This window comes from Equus quagga, chromosome 18 (genome assembly GCF_021613505.1).
Source record: "Equus quagga isolate Etosha38 chromosome 18, UCLA_HA_Equagga_1.0, whole genome shotgun sequence".
Taxonomy (NCBI): domain Eukaryota; kingdom Metazoa; phylum Chordata; class Mammalia; order Perissodactyla; family Equidae; genus Equus; species Equus quagga.
The window spans coordinates 2,222,060-2,243,662 of NC_060284.1; the positions used below are offsets into that span (position 1 = coordinate 2,222,060).

At 35.8% G+C, this 21,603-nt stretch overlaps 1 protein-coding gene across 12 annotated transcripts in view; it reads left to right on the top strand.

The window, feature by feature from the left end:
• The window catches only part of ATG4C (autophagy related 4C cysteine peptidase), a 154,665-nt gene that overhangs the window by 45,558 nt on the left and 87,504 nt on the right, over positions 1-21,603 (top strand). For 10 of the 12 annotated variants that reach the window (XR_006886024.1, XR_006886025.1, XM_046645494.1 and 7 more), the window contains 5 exons: positions 5,530-5,763; positions 7,778-8,108; positions 9,911-9,981; positions 16,128-16,264; positions 21,202-21,280. Coding sequence is in view for 10 of the 12 variants with exons in the window: in XM_046645494.1 (XP_046501450.1) it covers positions 5,530-5,763; positions 7,778-8,108; positions 9,911-9,981; positions 16,128-16,264; positions 21,202-21,280 (852 nt within the window). In the remaining 2 variants the exon portion in view is untranslated. The remainder of the gene's footprint in view (positions 1-5,529; positions 5,764-7,777; positions 8,109-9,910; positions 9,982-16,127; positions 16,265-21,201; positions 21,281-21,603) is intronic. The other 2 variants (XM_046645495.1, XM_046645500.1) reach the window with 1 other exon arrangement.

Sequence of the window (21,603 nt, forward strand, 5' to 3'; positions counted from 1 at the left end):
GGTAGTTCTATTTTTAGTTTTTTGAGGAATCTGCATACTCTTTTCCATAGTGGCTGCACCAGTTTGCGTTCCCACTAGCAGTCTATGAGGGTTCCCTTTTCTCCACACCCTCTCCAACATTTATTTTTAGTCTTAGTGATTATAGCCATTTTAACAGGTGTAAGCTGGTATCTTAGTGTAGTTTTGGTTTGCATTTCCCTCGTGATTAGTGATGTTGAACATCTTTTCATGTGTTTATCGGCCATCTGTATTTCTTCTTTGGAAAAATGTCTGGTCATCTCCTCTGCCCATTTTTTGATTGGGTTGTTTGTTTTTTTATTGTTCAGTTGTGTGAGTTCCTTATATATTATGGAGATTAGCTCCTTGTCAGATATATGATTTGCACATATTGTCTCCCAATTGGTGGATTGTCTCTTTGTTTTGATTCTAGTTTCTTTTGCTTTGTGGAAGCTCTTTAGTCTGATGAACTCGCACTTGTTTATTTTTTCTTTTGTTTCCCTTGTCTGAGAAGACATGGTATTCGAAAAGATCCTTGTTAGTTCGATGTCAAAGAGTGTACTACCTATATTATCTTCCAGGAGTGTTATGGTTTCAGGACTTATCTTCAAGTCTTTGATCCATTTTGAGTTTATTTTTGTGAATGGAATGAGATAATGGTCTACCTTCATTCTTTTGCATGTGGCTGTCCACTTTGCCCAAAACCATTTATTGAAGAGTAGGGATTTCCCTTTTTGTTGTATGTTGGAGGGGAGAAAGTCCTGGGCAAGTTCACTCTGCCATGATGGTGACGTTCCTCTAGCTTTCATTTTTGAAAGATATTTTTGCTGGGTATAGAATTCTAGGTTGAAGATGTTATTCTTTTGGTAGCTTTAAAGATGTTGCCCCACTATCTTCTTGCTTGTTTTGTTTTCAATGAGAAATCTGATGTCATGCTTATCTTTTTTGGTATATAATGTTTTTTTTCCCTTGACTGCTTTTAAGATTTTTTTCTTTATTGCTAGTTTGGAACAATTTGATTATGATGTTCATTGATGTAGTTTTCTTCGTGTTTCTTGTGCTTGAGTTTTGTTGAGTTTTTTTGGACCTGTTGGTTGATAGTTTTCATAAAATTTAAATTTTTTTCAGCTATATTGTCTTCAAATATTTTTTTTCTGTTTTCCTCTCTCTTCCCCTTCCTTCTCAGTCTTCCATTATACATATATTAGCATGGATGAAATTGTGCCACAGCTCACTGATGCTCTTTTATTTTTTAAAAATTCTTTCTCCTCTCTGTGTTTTATTTTGGATAGTTCCTATTGCTGTGTCCTCAAGTTCACCAATATTTCAGTCTTTTCCTCAGCAATGTCTAGTCTGCCATAAACCCCATTCAGTATATTTTTCATCTTGGACATTGTAGTTTATATATCTAGAAGTTCCCTTTTTTTTTTGTTTAATCTTCCTTGTTTCTACTTATCTATTTTAACATATGTAATATAGTTGTAATAACTGTTTTTTTTTTTTTTTGAGGACAGTTAGCCCTAAGCTAACATCTGCTGCCAATCCTCCTCTTTTTTGCTGAGAAAGACTGGCCCTGAGCTAACATCTGTGCCCATCTTCCTCTGCTTTATATGTGGGACACCTACCACAGCATGGCTTGCCAAATGGTGCCATATCTGCACCTGGGATCCGAACCTGTGAACGCCAGGCCACCGAAGTGGAACACGTGCACTTAACCGCTGCACCACTGGGCTGGCCCCTAAAATAACTATTTTAATGTCCTTGTTTGCTAATTCTAGCATTTGTGTTATTTCTGGGTCAATTTTTATTGATTGAATGTTCTCATTTTGGCTTGTGTTTTCCTGCCTCTTTGCATGCTTAGTAACCCTTGATTGATTGCCAGATATTGTGTTATTTACCTGACTGAGTACTGGATATTTTTGTATTCCTACAAGTATTATGTTGTGTGAATATGCCACACTTTATTTATCCATTTTACTCTTAGTGTGCATTTGGCGATTGTTAAGAGCCCTGCTGTGAATTTTCTAGACATGTGCTTTGGTAAATGAACATGTGTATGGATTTTCATTCAGAATGTATACCTGGGAATGTAATTGCTGGGTCATAGGGTATTGATATTTTCAACCTCAGTATATATACTACCAAATAGTTTTACAAAATAGTTGTGCCAATTTGTGTTCCTGCCAGGTGTGTATGAGAATTCCACTTACTCTCACCTCACCAATGCTTGATATTTCCCCTTTTATTAGAGCCACATTTTCATTTGCATTTCTTTGATAACTAATGAAATTGAGCATATTTTCATGAATACGTTTCTATTTGGATATGGCTTCTGTTAGATTATCTATTGTTTTCTTACTGATTTCTAGTCTTTTTAAATTTGTATATATATATTTTAATTGAGATTCATAATAGTTTGCATCATTGTGAAATTTCAGTTGTGCATTATTTCTTGTCTGTCACCACATAGGTGCTCCCCTTCATCCCCTGTGCCCACCCCCCACCCCAGTCCCCTGGTAACCCCTGAACTGTTTTCTTTGTCCCTGTGTTTGTTTATATTCTGCATATAAGTGAAATCATATGATGTTTGTCTTTCTCAGTCTGACTTATTTCACTTAGCATAATACCCACCAGGTCCATCCATGTTGTTGCACTAGGTTTTCTTTTTGTTTAAGATTGACACCTGAGCTAACAACTGTTGCCAGTTTTTCTTTTCTGCTTCTTTTCTCCCCAAATCCCCCAAGTACATAGTTGTATATTTCAGTTGTGGGTCCTCCTAGTTGTGGCATGTGGGACGCCGCCTCAGTGTGGCCTGATGAGCGGTGCCATGTCCATGCCCAGGATCCAAACCAGTGAAACCCTGGGCCATTGAAGCGGAGCGCATGAACTCAACCACTTGGCTACGGGGCCAGCCCCATAGGTTTTCTTTATATATTCTAGATATTAATCCTTTTTTGGATATATCCATAGGAAATATCTTCTCCTACTCTTTTAGTTACTTTTTCACTCAATGTTCTTTTGAAGAACATGGTTTTTAACTTTAATATAGTGTGGTTAACATTTTTACCTCCTTAAATGGTTAGTGCTTTTGATGTTCTGTTGAATAGACCTTTCCTTACTTTAGGATGAGAAGATGTTCTTTCTGGGATTTGAAGCTATCGTTTCTTTCTTTTTTCCTCTGGTTGTTTTTAAGATCAACTCTTTGTCTTTGGTGTGGATTTCATTTTATTCTATTTGAAATTCATATCTTTCTTAAAATGTGAAAAATTTTCAGCCACTTTGAATTACAGCTGCTCCCCATTCTTCCTATTCTCTTCTGCATCTCTGATAAATCTTTCTGTCAGATTTTTCTTCATGTCTCTGAAATTCTTTGGTTTCTCATATTTGCTATTACTTTGTCTCTCTGTGGTGTGTTGTGAGTAATTTCTTTAGTTCTTGCTTCTGATTCCTTAATTATCTCCTGAGCTGTGTACAGTTTCCTGTTCAATCCTATATCAAGTTTCTGTTTTCAGTTGTTATGATTTTCATTTCTAGTAGTTCCATTTGGTTTTCTTTCATATGTGCCTAGTTAGTTTTAATAGTCTGTTTTCTGTTATTTGTCCAACTTTCAATACCCTTCTGTTTTTTCAACATATGTATATGGGATAACATATTTTACCCCATATCTGATAATTGCAATAGCTGTACTCTTTGAGGGTTTGTTTTGCAATTTGTTTTACTTCTGGTTATTTCTCATATTAGCTTGTTGGATTGTGAGTTTTGATTGTAATTGTCAGCCTTGACTAAGCCCTCAGTATTACTAACAGTTCTCTTCCATTTCCTTTATCAACTTTCTTTCTCATTCTTCAGAGTGGCTCTTTCAGACATTCCCATTCTTCGTAAAACTCTGATCTCAAACCTCTCTCAGCATAAGAAACAGAAGCAAAGCAAAACAAAATAGAAAAACCCTCCATTTATCTTACAGTCACCTGACAAATGTTTATTGCACATCTACTATGGACTGAACTCTGCCAGGTGCAGAAGATCCAGGATAAACACCTTCCTTCTTCTCTAGACTACTTGAAATCTGGGGGGGGAGGCAGCGGTAGATAAAAGACATTGTAGATAGAATTAAGTAAGGTTTTGGAAAGGCAAGTCCGTCAAGAATGAAGTAGCAGGGGAAGTGTTATAGTAGAGTGTCAACAAGACACCAAAGTTCACTTAGTACTAGCGGTTTTCCAGTAATGTTTAGAGTAAATATTAAGGAGACTAGATCTTAAGAGGGTAAGAAATTAATCACTTTGTCAAGGTAGGAGATTAGGAACTGTATGTTTGGCAAGCCACAGGATAAGGTATGAGAGTTACTATTGCATCAAATTTCAGACAAGTTTAAATGTCTCTAAAGTGGAAATTTTGGACATATTTGTAAGGCCATGTTCACTTTCCAGGCATTTTTATTTCTAATTAACTTCAAACTCTAATACTGGGAGAAATTCATTGATAATGGGGGCTTGGCATTGGTTCTTTTTATTATCATTGAAACTATATGCTACAACTTAGCTGCATTAAGCAGAATGTTATAAAGTTTTGGATGATTGTGATTTTTTCAGAGTGAGCTTGAGGAAGGGTAGGTGAAGGAAGGATGAGGAATAAAAGCATGACAAGACTGCATTAACATCCTGCAGAAGAGCATTGGGAATCGGACTCCTAGGAACTGAGATCCACCACCCAAACCAGCCCACGTTTATTAGATCTGCTTGTGCTAGGCACAGTGCTGCATGCAGAGGGTGTGAAGATGACTAAGATGTCCTCTCTGGGAGTAAACAAGGAATGTTAGTTCATTTTGAGCACTAGTGGTTCGTAAATTACTGGGCAAACCGTGACCGTAGTTTTCACATAGAAATTCTATTAGAGATGATCAATTTGGAAAAGTCTTTAAAAATGATATATGTGGGTGGCAACACTTTTAAAAAAAATTATATTTCAACATGAAAGGATAACTATATATTTAAGAATTTTATATTCTTAGTCCCTAGCTGATGAGTTTTGATTTTGTAATTTGAGTGTAAGTATATTCATGACAATAAATACAATGTGCACATTTTACTTGGTTTTAAGAACTAGTTTATGTGATCATACACATTTTTATATATTGACAAATCATGATATTTTATTTGCAAATCTCATTTTAGAGAGCACTAATATCTATATCCTGTGCCAAATGAGGCAAAAAGAAAAGATATTTTCATATTATCCCCTCATAAAAGAGTTGATTATATTTGGAATATAGGATATTATTATTAACAACAGTATTCCTGATAATACCTTATATTAGTGGGTGTCTGAGTGTACAAAACATTTCAGCATTCGTTCTCACTTGATTTTCGTAACAACCTGATTAGGAAGAATAAGATTTATCTTCATTTAAGTTGAAAAAAAGGATTAGAAAGATTGTGATATACTCCATATCTTATGAACAGTAATGGAGATATAATACCATCATTGACATTTCTTTGCATATATTTAGACTATGTTTATATTTTTATTTTGTAGATGAAAATAAACTGTTACCTGCAAGATCAGGATGTACAATAGAAGATCATATAATTGCAGGAAATGTAGAAGAATTTCGTAAAGATTTTACTTCAAGGATATGGCTGACCTACAGGGAAGAATTTCCTCAAATAGAAGGCTCCACTTTGACGACGGACTGTGGTTGGGGCTGTACGTTAAGAACTGGCCAGATGCTCTTGGCTCAAGGACTCATACTACACTTTCTTGGTAGAGGTAAATCAAATCTCTGTTTTCTGAGTTTTTTATTTATTTATTTTTTAGTTTGAACTCCAGCTTGCAAACTGCACAAAATTTTGTGAGGTTAATTTCTTGACTCTCTGATGACTTCTGAAGTTGTAGCTAATTTAGCATACTGCATCTTTATTGAACTGGGCCAAGTATGACTTACATGTAAATTTTCATGATGCCCCTTTCAAAAATACAAGTTAAACATACCTATTATTCTTGGCTACCACTATGAATTAAGTTATTTTTAGTAACCTTTGGATTTCTTTTCTTGTTGTCATTATTTAGTCCTTTTCGAATGAACTCTCTGGATTATCTCTAGTTCAGTAGATCCTGGGCAGGTCAAAAGCAGTGACTTGAGAAGATAATGTTTTTACATTATTTAAATCTTAAAAGATTTTTATGCTGTTTTCTTTTCTTTGTACATACCAATAATGCTTTAAAATTATTTTTATCTTTAGAAATATGATTATAATCAGTTAAATTGATTAGGCATATTCTTTTTTATGTTTTTTTTTTAAAGATTTTATTTTTCCTTTTTCTCCCCAAAGCCCCCCCAACATAGTTGCATATTTTAGTTGTGGGTCCTTCTAGTTGTGGCATGTGGGATGCTGCCGTAGCATGGCTTGATGAGCAGTGCCATGTCCGTGCCCAGGATTTGAACTGGCGAAACCCTGGGTCGCCGAAGCAGAGTGCGCAGACTTAACCACTCGGCCACGGGGCTGGCCCCTGATTAGGCATATTCTTAATAAGGTCATCACGCTTAGTCTTTAAGACTCTCAAAAATATCATTGATACTTAACTTACATGTATCTATTTTTTTCTAATGTGCCACCTTTCTTACCATTTCTGTTAGTCCATTTTTTTATAATGTGTACATTTGGAGGAGGATTTTAGTTTACCATTTTAGGCTCTCGTGTCTGCTTATTACTAAGTGTTATCGTATTTTTTCAGTGTTAGACAATTTCCCTACAATGCAGGCCAGATATTTAGTAACTTTTCTGTAGGAATTATTGATGAGATCATTTAGAGAGAATGTTTATTCAAGAGTGATGTGGATAATGCAAAGAAGAACTTTTTGTCTTGTTATTTAAAACAGTGAAGTAGTGGATTATAGTTGATTTTGCAGGGGATCTTTGATCTCTAATGACTTCATTTGTTAACTTTTCATTTCCTAGAGAATTGATATTACTCCCTAAATAATGATTACATTATTCTAAAAGGATTGTATGAGGAAAAAGATATTTTGAAAAGAAATTTAAAACTTCCATGGTCAGACTTCTATTTTAACATGTAATCAAAACAAAGTTCACTTTCTGCAGTTATTCTCTCGTGAGTACGGTGAATGTTAGTGAACATGTTTATTGTGCCTTTGGCAGTCAAGACTGGATGTCTGATAAACAGTACTCGGAATGAAATACAAAAGTCTTTGTTCCATCTCAGCATTGTTAAAGAAAAGAAAAGAAAGAAAAGCATATTCCAGAATTGTCGATTTGCACCTGAGTTTACTAATTTTTTCTCTTTTGTTTTCGTAATTTTTTTCTGATTATATGTAATATGTTACCATTTTAGAAATTTTAGAAACTACAGAAAAGTTCAGAGAATAATATTACCACTCATAAGTAAACATCATCGATATAATGGCATATTTTCTCTGCTTGTACCTTTATTTGTTTTTTTAAGCAGATTTATTAAGATACACTCTATGTAGCATAAATTCATTCATTTAAAGTGAACAATTCACTGGTTTTTAGTATATTTACAGAGTTGTGTAACCATCACCATAATCTAATTTTAGGACATTTTCATCATCCTCCAAAGTAGTTACTCACAACACCTCCCCATATGCAACCATTAATCTTTCTGTCTCGATAAATTTACCTGTTTCTGAGTTTACTGTTTTAGTTTATTAACCAATATGACTTTAAATGCTATCTACTTATTTTAGTAGAATTGTTAACTATTTAAAAGATCTGAACACCTTGCTTTGGAACTACTATAGCTTGGACCTGGCCTGATGCTTTGAACATTGAAAATTCAGACTTTGAATCATGGACTTCCAACACTGTAAAAAAATTTACTGCATCATTTGAAGCATCACTTTCAGAGGAAAGAGAACTCAAAACCCCAACAATTTCTCTGAAGGAAACAATCGGGAGATATTCTGATGATCACGAAATGCGAAATGAGATTTATCACAGGAAAATCATCTCTTGGTTTGGTGATTCCCCCTTGGCCCTCTTTGGTTTACATCAACTAATAGAATATGGAAAGAAGTCTGGGAAAAAAGCTGGAGATTGGTACGGACCAGCTGTGGTTGCTCACATTTTAAGGTAAAATTGTTTTAAAATCTCATCTTTTGACCTGGGTCCTCAGGCTCTGAGATACTGACTTTTGCAGTGCGTATATGTAGTCGGAACTTTTAAAGTCTAACTGTATGAGAGTGTTCATAAGGAGATTTCGTTTGCTAATAGGGAAAAAACAAGACATATTGTGACTCTAGTTACATATAATTTATCTACTGACAAATTTTTCTTCTTTTGCTCATAGATATAGATACCTATGGTCTCTTTCTAACCAGGTTTTCATTAGACTACCTTATTGAAATGTTCTAAAAACTAACAACTCTTTCAACCTTGGAATATGCATAACATTATAGTTTTTTTTTTTAGTAGTGTAACCTGGGGGCTGTAATGTACTGATAGTGTAATGAAATGTCAAGAGCTAAAATTGATGTTTTCAGCATTTCTTTGCACACAACAGATTCCTGTGAATTGTGAATGTATGGGACTGTTAATATTATAATTATATCATAGTAAAGGTAAAGGGTCTGTGACATTCAGAGTAGTGAGGAAAAAGCCGAAAGTCCAATTTCACCTCAGCTTTTTATGTGCCATTTATTTGGATACTACTTAAGTTTAAAAAAATGCCATATTGTTGTGTGTCCCATTATCATTAATATGTCATCCAAGTGTAGTATGTTCTAGTAAATTTACTCCATTTAGAATCATACATAAATTTGAAATGATTACAGAGTTTTTGCATGTTAACAGGCTTTTATAGACTAGATGCTTAGGCTTGAAAAAGTATTTTCAATTGTTATTAATGTTACTAATGTTATTAAATGATTGTTAATAATATCAAGTTGAGCTTGGTATGACTTTTATAAAAGTATAAGCAGCAAAGCATAGTTTCTGCTCTTCAAGATGTTATGTTCTCTACCGCAGGGATCAGAATACTTTTTCTGTAAAAGGCCTGATAGTAAATATTTTAGGTTTTGTAGGCCATATGAGGGCTCTATTGCCTTTTCTTTTTTTAACAACCCTTGAAACCTGTAGAAATCATTCTTAGCTCGCAGGCTGTACAAAAACAGGCCACAGGTTGTGTTTGGCTTGTGGGCCATAGTTTGCTGGTCTCTCTCCTATACTCACACATACAAATATGCATGAAAAGGTATGTTAAGTTAAAAAATTAAAAAGACACAGTTGAATAAAAATATATATCCACAATTTGTATAATTTCTTTTTCGGATATTGTTGTGGTGATTTTTTTCATATCATGTGCACCATTCTACTCACTTAGAAATATTTTTCAATTTGCAGTTTTACCTATAGAATTCTAAGACTTGAAATTAGGAAATTCATTTGTTCAGGTCGTATAGGTTTTTGAATGAAGGAAAAAAAGTCATGCTGTTGTTTAAAGAAGAGAAGAAAACTTTCATAAGTGTGCCAGAGGACAACCGTCTAGTCCTTCACTGCTGGTCAGTAATGTAAAGTTGATATGAAGCAAACCCTGAGGCGCATTGTCCTACCACTGGCTAGAAAACATGTAATGTTGCCAGATGAGTGGTTGAGAGAAATCCTTTTTTGGGGGGTGGGGTTATTCCCCAAGAATTTTTTTTACGTATTTTGTAACTTATGTTTTAATGTTCTTTGAGTGATTTAGTGTAATATTTTACTTTGAAAAAATTGAGGTGATTTTTATACCATTCGGATGAGAGTTTTGAAAGCAGACACTATAGGTCAAATAGGAAAGTTCAGAAACTGATGGCTTTCTTTCCCCTAAATTAAGTCTTCAGTTATTGACTGGGAATGTTAGTTAGGATTTTAAAGAATGATGCTTGTTATTTTCTTAGAAAAGCAGTTGAAGAAGCAAGACACCCTGATTTACAAGGAATAACGATCTATGTTGCACAGGATTGTACAGGTGAGGAGTGTGTATACTTCTGTTATCTGTTTATTGGGTCAGACTTCTTTTTATTTAGATATAATTGACATATGACATTATATTAGTTCCAGGTATATAACATAATGATTTGATATTTATATGTATTGCAAAATGATCACCACAGTAAGTCTAGTTTACATCCATTACCACTCAGAGTTACAAATTTTGTTTTCTTGTGATAAGAACTTTTAAGATCTATTCTCTTAGCAACTTTCAAACATAGAGTACAGTATTACTAACTGTAGTCACCATGCTGGGCATCACATCCTCATGGTTTATTTTATAACTGGGAATTTGTATTTTTAATTCCTTTCATTCATTCCCTGCCACCCCTCCCACCTGCCCACCTGTGACAACCACCAGTCTGTTCCCTGTATGCATGAGCTTGGTTTTTTGCTTGCTTGTTATTTTAGATTCCACATATAAGTGAGATTATACAGTATTTCTCTTTCTCTCTCTGACTTATTCAACGTAGCATAATGCCCTCAAGGTCCATCCATGTTGTCACAAATGACAAGAGTTCATTCTTTGTTATGGCTGAGTAGCAGTCCATTGTGTATGTGTGTGTATAAATATGTATGCATTTTCTTCATCCATTTATCTATCAGTGGACGTTTAGATTGCTTCCATGTCTTGGCTATTGTAAATAATGCTACAGTGAACACGGGGGTGCATATATCTTTTCGAGTTAGTATTTTTGTTTTTTTCAGATATATACTCAGAATTGGAATTGCTGGATCATATGGTAGTTCTATTTTTAACTTTTTGAGGAACCTCCATGCTGTTTTCCGTAGTGGCTGCACTAATTTACATTCTCACCAGCAGTGCACAAGGGTTCCCTTATCTCTACATCCTTACCAACTCTTGTTTTCTCTTGTCTTTTTGATAAGAGCCATTCTAACAGGTGTGAGGTGATAGCTCATTGTGGTTTTGATTTGCATTTCCCTGATGATTAGCGATGTTGAGCACCTTTTCATGTACCTGTTGGTCTTCTGTATGTCTTTTCTGGAAAAATGTATATCAAGATCTTCTGCTCATTTTTTAATCAGATTGTTCTTTTGCTATTGTGTTGTAGAAGTTCTTTATATATTTTTGATATTAACCCCTTATCAGGTAAATGATTTGTAAATATTTTCTCCTATTTTGTAGGTTTCCTTTTCATTTTGTTGATGTGTAGAAGCTTTTTAGTTTGATTTAGTCCCACTTGTCTATTTTTGCTTTTATTGCCTTTGCAACAAGACTGATGTCAAGGAGCTTACTGCCTTTGTTTTCTTCTAGGAGTTTTGTGGTTTCAGGTCTTATGTTCAAATCTTTGATCCATTTTGAGTTAATTTTTGTGCATGGTATAAGATAGTGGTTCAGTTTTATTCTTTTACATGTGGCTGTCTAGTTTTCCCAGCACCATTTGTGGTCAGACTTTTTATATGTATTTAGCTTATCCCAATTGTACTGTAAATGATTACGAAGGTAGAGACCTTGTTCTGCATATTTATGTTCCTACATAGCACCCTACATGTAGTAGGCACTTATTAAATATTTCTTTTCTTTGAGGAAGATTAGCCCTGAGTTAACATCCACCCTCAATCCTCCTCTTTTTGCTGAGGAAGACTGGCCCTGAGCTAACATCACTAGTACTTCAGTAAATCACCTGTTAATGATGCAGCTGTCATCCAGAATTTTGCTTTGTTTTAGTGTTTTTGGTCTTCTGTTTAATAACCAATATCTGTACTAATTTTGAAACTTTCTTGGGGTTAAAATAGAGACCTTAAATTTCCTAATAAAATAAAACCTTCAAAATAAGCCACCTCGTGTTGTTAAATTTATTTTTTACAGAAATGTTATTAACAGGATAAAATATGTTAATGCTTTGGGAAGGTTAAATATACTTCAGTCGTGTTTACTATAAGGATATGTACAAAATGCTTGAAGTTACCCTGATAACTGACTAGTGCTTGTAGTGTGGAAATGTGGTTACCAAATACACATGCTTTTTGTTTGTTAAGGTTCATTGGTTTTTAAAGAAAGGCTGATAGCCTTGATTACAGCCATATGAACATGAGAGTTGTAAACTTCCAAATGAATATATGAGTTTTGCAGGTACTATATTTGTTTTTCAGGTAGAAAGTCTTGCAAATAAAATTTGCTGTGTTACGAGTTCTAATTAAGCCAAAGAATGTGCTTAAACAATTAATCATTAAATAAATTTATGAATTTGCCTTTTGTGCCTTTATTCGTATCGGTCATTGCCTTTTGTGCTTTTATTCATACTGGTCAGGCTTGGTCTTTAAGTGATACATATTGTTAGTTAAAGAACACAGAGTTACTCATTATGTAAGTGGTGTGTGTAATTTGAAGTACATCTTAAAATTTTTAGCGTTGATGTTTAAGAATCCTAAAGGGAGAGTTTATGTTATGTAGTGTAGTGTATTTTGATGGATTGTGTGGTTAGGAATTAGGCGAAGCCAGATTCTATCAATAATTTTTTTCCCTCGGCCTTCATTAGTGTTTTTAAAGGCTTCACTTTCCATTTAGTTTCTCCTCCTCTCATTCTGTATTCTCTTCCTCTGTAATTGCATCATTTTCTGTGGCTTTAAGTAGTTAGGACTATGCACTATTCACTAGAACTTTTAAACTGCATTTCTAGTGCTGCTGGTGCTCAGAGGAGGTAACTTGTATTTTCTGCTGCCCTCCAAATATTTCCACTAGACGTTCTACAGACACTTCAGATCAGCTTGTTTAAAACTAAACGTACCATTCCCCCATCCTTCTCCTTTCTTGCTTTCCGTTTTCTCTTTACCAATGGCATCATGTTCACGTGCATTCACTCACTCATTCTTGACTCTTCTCTCCTTGCTTATATCTAGCCTGTCAACCAAAGCTTACCAATTATGCTTAAAAAAATACTTGTGGAATCTGTTCTCTCTTCTCTGTTGTCATTGATTTGGATTAGACCTTTATCTCTAGCTTAGACTTCAACTTGGTTTCCTTATCTTTCTTTTCTCTTTTTGATCCATCTGATCAAAGAAATTGATCATGTCTCTTAATTTAAAAACCTACGATTGACCATTGACTCTGGTCTTAAGTTACCTTAGCGTAGAAAGCACATAAAGTCCTTTACAATTTGTCCTGGCCTACATTTCTAGTATCGCCTCCCAACACTGTCTTTCATGCTGATGTGCCAAAGTACTATCAACCTTCAAGTCGTTCCTTGGACATACTTTTATTATCTTTTTTCCATGCCTTTTCTGTTGCCTTTGCTTAGAATGCCCCTTATTATTTTAATAACAACACTTCTTGGTAACTCTCACTTATTCTTTAAGAACACACTCAAAGATTACACCTTGGGTGAAGCCTTTCAACTCCCATCAGGCAGAATTAGTTTATTTTTCTGTACTCTGTAACGTTTTGGACATACCTCTATTAAATATTGCACTTGTAATTCACTTGTAATATCACCTTGTGATTAGCTGCATCTCCCTGTAGATCACTGTTAACATGGCAGGGGTAAGGGAGGGTATCAGAATCATTTGTTTGGGAGTTACTGCTCTTGAGAGCCTTTGTGATGGAATTGGACTATTTCATAGCCCTTTCATATGTTGGAAGTGGAGGAAAAACACCAAAACGATAGAGCCAGACACTTTGAAATCAGGATCTTATTTGCTTTTATACCCATCTAGCATAGAAAACTTCAAAAAATAGCGGGCCCTATTAAATGTGTTTTGAGTGAAGATGAAAGGTAAGAGGCATTTGATAAAGAAGAATTTGTTGTATATGCCAGTGGAAATGTTACTACTGTGTCTTACTTGTGGCAGTATTTGTTTCTGAGGGAAGTAGAACTCTGAAGGTAAAGCTCATTTGACTGGAGTATCAGTTCAGAAAAGTCGAAGATAGGGGATTGTCATGTGTGCCCTGCCTCAGAAAAGTGAGAGAATTTAAAGTTTATAATTAGAAGCCATTACTGAATAGTTTGGAACAAGTAAGATGGTAGAATTGAAACATGCAAAGAACTGATGTTGCATTTTTGTAGCTTTGGTTTAGACTGACTATGGGAGATAGGGAAGCTGGTGAGCAGCTCCTGTTTGATAGTTTTGATAGTTTGATCAATTTGATAGTTTATCATCTGAACTTGGAATTTAAAGGGAAGAACTGGGGCTAACTGTGGAGGAGCAGAAGACTTTGGTTATCTGAGAGGAGGTGTGGGTATAAGTAAGTTTTGAATAAGACTATTTTTTGTTGAGCAAAACAAAATAAAGTTTTGTCTGTATTTGCTTCCATCAAATCCTATTTTCTCTTGAACTGTTCTGTTTAGACTCTCACACCCATCACTCTACTGGAACTGCTCTAATCCATAATTTAATCTTGCTGAATCCACTGGTCACTTCTCAGTCCTCACATCACACAGTCTACAGCAGCATTTGACACAGTTGACCACTTCCTCCTTAAAATGTTTGGTTTACTTCGTGTCCAGAACACTACTCTTCCGGTTTTCCTTCTGCTCCCTCACAGCCTCCTTTGCTGCTTTTCCTGTCTCCCTGATCTCTGAAATTGTTGGTGTGCTGTGCTGTGCTGTGCTGTGCTGAGCCCTTAGACCTCATCTCTTTTTCTTTGTGCACGGATTTGAACTCAACCAGTCTCATGGCTTTACAGAACCATCTGTATGCTGTGAACTCCCGAATTTATAGGTCCATCCTTGGCCTCCCCGCAAACCCGGGCTTTTATGTCCTTAACTGCCTACTCATCCTCCCTGCTTGCATGTCTAATAGATATCTCAAACTTAACCTATCTAAAACGGAGCTCCCAGTCCCCCTCCTATTTTTTCCCCTCCTACAGTCTTCTTTGTCTTTGTAAATGGCAGCTCTCTACTCTGTTTGCTGATGTTACTGTTTTAGGGAGTTCTTTATCTTCAAACTGATCACTTTGCACCACCTCCACATGACCATCCCATGACCATTACCTGTCTTCACAATTACTGCCTTTGTTCAAGCTTCCATCATGTCTTCTGGATTACTACAGGGGCTTTCTAGCTGTTCTCTGTGCTTCAGCCCTTGCCCTCTCCCATCTGTTATCCACAGAGGAACCAGACTGGTGGAGGGTAAGTCAGATCAGGACATTCCCTTCCTAAAAATCTCTTCAGTGGCTTCCCATCTCACTCAAAGTAAAAACTGAAGTCTTTACAATGGCCTCAAGAGCTCACACAATTTGTCTTCATTCTCCCCCAGTCTGTAACTTTATCTACTAACCTCACCTCCACTGTTGTTCCCCTTGCTCAAGTCCCTGCAGAGACACAGGGGTGTGTGTGTGTGTGTGTGTGTGCGCACACGCATGTATATGCTTGTTCCTGAAACATGCCAGCTCTGCTTCTGCCTTAAGGCATTTGCCCTTGCTGATCTTGGTCCCCACAATGCCCTTCTCCCAGGTATCTGCATTTCTTGGTTTCTTACTTTCTTTATGTCTTGACTTAAATGTTAGTTTTTAATAAGGCCTTCCTTCCCACCTTATTTTATTTTATTTTTTTTATTGTTTTTAATTTTTTTTTTTAAAGATTTTATTATTTCCTTTTTCTCCCCAAAGCCCCCCGGTACATAGTTGTATATTCTTCGTTGTGGGTTCTTCTAGTTGTGGCATGTGGGACGCTGCCTCAGCGTGGTCTGATGAGCAGTGCTGTGTCCGCGCCCAGGATTCGAACCAACGAAACACTGGGCTGCCTGCAGCAGAGCGCACGAACTTAACCACTCGGCCACGGGGCCAGCCCCCTTCCCACCTTATTTTAAATTCCACTCCCCCCACCCCAGCATTTCCTATCCATCTTTCTCCCTTTGTTTTTCTTCAAAGCACCTATTACCATCTGACGTATCTTATATTTTACTTATTTATTGTCTGTTTCCCCACATTAGAGGGTATGCTCTATGAGGGCAGGGATTTTTCTCCATCTTGCTCACAGCCGAAACCCAATACAGTAGCTGTTCAGTGTCTGTTGAATGCATAAATGAGGGATGTGTTTTTTAACTCGAGATGATAGTGATGTCAGAGATCAGATGATATGCCACTGGGGGGAAATTAGGGTAAAAATGTTTCCAAAAATCATTTTTGTAAAATTTAATATATATTCATTATGTTTTTCTCAGTTTACAGTTCTGATGTAATTGATAAACAGTGCGCTTCCATGGCTTCTGATCATGCAGATGACAAAGCTGTTATTATTCTAGTTCCTGTTAGACTTGGTGGAGAAAGAACCAACACCGACTACTTAGATTTTGTAAAGGTAGGAAAGATGAGATAAATTATTTTAAGGCAATGCTAGCTAATATGGAAAATACAGAAGATTTGCAGCCTTTTTTCTGTTAAATGATGGGTATAAGTAAGTGATGATTTTCTAGTTGTAGATTGTAAATTTAGACATTAGAGACTTTAAATTTCAGTATTATGAGATCAGGTGTGAGTTGAAGAGTACAGTGTTCTATGACAAAATGAAAAGCCTTTTTATCTTTGTGGCTAATCAAGGAGACACAGATGCAGCAATAATCATAATCTGGAATATGTCGACAGTTCCCATTATCCTTACTTGTGATTTTCAAAAGAATGTACCTGTGTTTATTCATAAAACCCACATTAAACTATGTTGAGGTAATTACTGAAACAAACTGAGTTTTCTATTACTGCTGCGTTATCTCTTTATTTGTTTCCTGTGCCACCATAAGGTCAATAAGTAGTTAGAATGATTATGTGTATAGATAGAAATGAGGAAGATATTATGGATGGGGGAGGTTCCAACTTTCTTTTCATATTAACAAGTTAAAAATCTGTTCTATTTCAGAACACATAATTCTTTTTTCCAAAAGAAACTGTCTAATGTGTTTTCTTGTTTGGGCACCAAGACATTCAGTTGTAACAAAATTATAACTTTTGAAATACTTAGTTTCTGGTTAAGATTATGGTATTTATATTATTTTCATAGTTTCAATAAAATGCCTTATTTTTCCAAGGCCAGAGATGGAATTCCTCTTGAATGGAGTGCTATGGCGTATAGTAATCTTGAAATAAAGTCTAGATTTGTCTTTTATGATTCAGTGACAATTTGTTCCCCACATGAGGTATTAACTGCGTATTGTGGTTCCTATGTATATAGGGTGGAACATGCTGATTCTAAAAATCTAGGGCAATTGTTTTCAGTACATGGTATATACAAGTCTTCCAGCTGGTATATTGGCTTTTCTTAATAGTTACTAAAATTTTGCAGGCATACTTATCACTAATAATACTATAATATGTTGATAACATATGAATCCCCTAGGTAAAAGTGGGATTTTGATTTCTAATGTGCGGCCTCTTTAGTTGAATTATTGGTGGAATGTGAGAAGTTATGAACCATTTCGTCTAGCGAATCCGTTGGTTTTGGGACTTTGGGCATGTCGCCATGTCTCTGTAGGTTGTAACCAAATCTGAACTGGATTCCCTCTGCCTCCTCTACCACTACGAGAAGATTAGAAATTGAGACAATCTTGGGACTGACTCCTTAGCCAAACCCTCATCCTTCATGGATGGGCCTGCAGATGGCTTCGAGGCACGTTTCATGTGGCTGGGGGCTTTGCTATTTGGTGGTATTGATAGTGTTTATCAGATGGCAGGACTGCCAAATGCTCTTGAGTGATTCATTGGAGCCTGAATTGTAGTGAAATGAACTATGGTCAGCTGTTAAAGTGATCCTCAGTACCTAGTATAGATGAAGGAGATGCTCGCACATCATTGTTAGTTCTCGTATTTGTGTAACACTTTCAAATGGATTTATCTCATTTTGCCCTTACAATAGCTAGGAACCGGATTGTCTTTATACAACAGAAAAGACCGAGAGAAGTTAAGTGATATCTTCAAGTTTAGATAGCCTACTAGTAACAGAGACCAGAACTTTGTTTTTTCCCCCTAAAGTATGGACTTTTTAAACTCTAACATTTCTTTGAGCTTCTGCTAATTTAATTTAGACTTAGTCCACTAAAATTTAATTAATTAGTTATTTTTTTTGAGGAATGTTAGCCCTGAGCTAACATCTGCCACCAATCCTCCTCTTTTTTGCTGAGGAAGACTGGCCCTGAGATAACATCCATGCCCATCTTCCTCTACTTTATATTTGGGATGCCTTCCACATCATGGCTTGACACTTGGTGTGTAGGTCCACACTCAGGATCCAAACCACTGAACCCCGGGCTGCTGAAGCAGAACATGTGAACTTAACTTCTGTGCTATCGGGCTGGCCCCTAAAATTTAATTTAATAGTCCACTAAAATAAGAGAGCAATGACTATTGAGACATTTTAATTTTTCTCTTATCAGGTAAAAATGACTGAAATGGTTGAGTAAAGTAGGTTGTATGCTAGGTGTTATGCTTGGTCAGGGGTGGTTTGGTCAAAAGCCAAAATGAGGGCATGTAAAGAGTCATTTAGAAGTGAAAAAATAGTGTCTAATAGCCCTGAAAGGAAAATAATTTTCCTCTTCCTCCTGCATTTTGCTTCTTCCTCTCCTTCTCCTCCTGCTCTCCCCCTTTTCCTCCTCCTTATGGTCCACCTCTGCCTATACCTCACCACCCCCTTGTTGGCCCCTCCCTCTGCTTCCTTTGTCAGTGGTTCTATTTTTTCCTGCCAGACCATTCTACATCATACTCTCTAAAATTCACCATTCAATTCTGTTTTTCAAATTTATTCATCAAGGTAATTCCACAGTATTTCAGAGATGGTACCATCTCCTGCTGCATTCTGTGAGGAGAAGGAAATTGGGGATGGTGCTTTATCCGCCCTTACCACAGCCAGTTTGTTTATTTATATATTTTTAAATGACCTGGAATGAGGAAAATCCAGTATATTCTCTTTCTTCAGCAAGACAAATTAGGCCTTGCCTTTTTGACTGATTACTTTAGTCTTATTTATTGCTTTGTGGATACAGCTCAATACATTCTGACCACTAGATAACTGTGAAGACGCTTTTTTAGGAACTGAAAAGTGTTTCAAGTTTCCAAAGATACAGCCCCTTACATGTAGTGGCGTTCCAGCTCCTGGTCTGCTTCTGCACGTTTACTGCTGAATCTGCTCTGGTCTGTTGCAAAGGAAGTACAGATGCCAAGGACCAAGTCTTTCTTCCATTACTTGGAATCATTCTTTTTCTGAGGAGAGTCGGCGATGATTCTTGTTATATGTTTTTCTTTCTTTTCTCAGCTGTGAGGAACTTAGAACTTTCACTTCCTCGTGGGTCCCTGAGGAACGTTGTGTTCCAGCTGGTCAGAGTGCCTCAAGTTAAAGGAAGGCCCTCTCTAATTGTGCTCAGGATTTTTATTTAGGGGGAAGGCAATAGGATTATAGAACTATTACTAGAATGATAATAACAATAGAATAATAACTTATTATCAAGTGTTTATTTTTTGTATAAGTTCTTCCTAATTTATTTTTTAGTTAGCTCTAAAATTTTAACTGAACTTGCCTTCTCTGTTTTAATTTTTTCAGTTGCAGTTCTCCTTTCCAAAAAAACCTGTATGATATTTTCACAAGACTGAAAATATACACGGTTCTTCTTTAGAGGGTTATTTATAACAGTGACAACCTGGAAACAATGTAAAAATTCACGAGGGAGATTTTAAAGGACATTTTGTTATCTTCATAAATAGAATATTTTACAGCCATTAAATAAGATCTATATTTATTGATAAGAAAATGTTAATGACATAATGAGTGACAGAAGTTACAACAGCATATGTTGTGTATGTACATATGTGTATATTTATATATGATTCCACATATATAAAATTGTATTTGTAAATCTCTATGTGAATATGTGTAATATACCCACATGTCAAGAAGCTTTTCCCCCAGATTTTAATAATGATGAGCTCTAAGTGTTGAGGTTTTGGGGAATTTTTACTGTTTAATGTATTTTCTGTGTGTGTTTTTAATTTATTTTAATTAATTTATTTGTTTGTTCTGTTTTTGCGAGGAAGAGTGGCCCTGAGCTAACATCCGTTGCCAATTTTCCTCTTTTTGCTTGAGGAAGATTGTCACTGAGCTAACATCTGTGCAAGTGTTCCTCTGTTTTGTATGTGGAATGCCACTACAGCATGGCCTGAGGAGTTATGTGTAGGTCTGTGCCTGGGATCCGAACCTATGAACCCTGGCCACCGAAGTGGAACACGCGAACTTAACCGCTATGCCACTGTGCCAGCCCCATGTGTGTGTTCTTTTACAATGACCACATATTATTTTTAAGAAAATAATTAAGTTAAAAAAACTATGGTTTGATTACTTAAGGAAAAAAAGCATTTGTTCATATATTATTTTTATATCTTTTAGATTTCAAAACATCCTTTCATTTAAGAGAAGAAAAGTTTAACTTTTTTTTTTTAATACTTCTGGAGTTTTATAATGTACGTTTTATCATTATTAGTGTTTTCTAATATATGCCCAAATTAATGCAGGAACTATTGACAAGACATTAATTTCACTGGGCATGTCTTTTTTGAAAGGTATAGAATTATTTGGCCCAGCTTAAATAGAGTTCTGCTTAGAATAGATGCTGAGGGGCATACTAAATAATTTATTGAGGTATCCCTGATATTTTATGATTTGTAAAATAAAATGTCTTTAAATACCAGAATAATAATTATTTTTCTGGGATTAAATTGTTTTCATTAGTCTTTATATTTATTCCAAATGAAGCAGCATAAAACGTTTGTCAAGTGAATGCTCTTGATTAGAAAATAGTTTTTAGTTTGGGATCCTGAGACTCACGGTTCAGTGAAAGCGGTAACCAGGTCTAGGAACTGTTTCTAGCATTTCAAAAAGCCTGGGGACAGCACTGCCTTGCACACCGTCAGGCTGCACCAGCTGCCTGAAAGGCCAGGTGTTTTGGCTGTGGCGGGAATTTTATTACCTTGATGTGGTGCCGTTGTTTCTCTCTGTATCTGGCGAGTGGTAGTTGTTGATTGTTGTTGAGTGACATGCTGATCAGGATATTTGATTTAGTCATGTTAAAGTTGAGTGATTTAAAGAAAATGGAAGATAGTTTGGTAGACAGAAAGATTTCAGAACATGTGGGCAAATGTAATAAAAATAAAACTAGTGGTGAAAAATTTTGGGACTACTAATATTGGTAATGCAAATTTGATTGTTTCGAATAATTACCATTTGTCTCTTGACTCTAAATCTGAATTAATTTCTTTTGACAGGGTATTTTAAGCCTTGAATATTGTGTGGGTATTATTGGTGGCAAACCTAAACAGTCATATTACTTTGCTGGATTTCAAGGTTAGTGATTTAGTAAAACATATTTCTTCATTGTTTTCTTTTAAAAGTCAGAGAGTTAATAGAGGATCATCTAGAAACAGGATGATTAATGGAGCAAAATGAGTACCTTATAAAATTATCAGTCCTACCATAGCCACTCATTTGTCATTTGGTCCACAACGTAATTGGATTCTGTAAAATGTATGTTTAATTTCTGTTATTGTATAAACAAAGTATAATTTATTGGTTTCACTAAACTTCAGAAGACATTGTTGCCACATTCTGGCAGTTGCTATTTACATATTTACTTTTTACCAGTTTTAGCCGTGCTAGTTGATGATAAA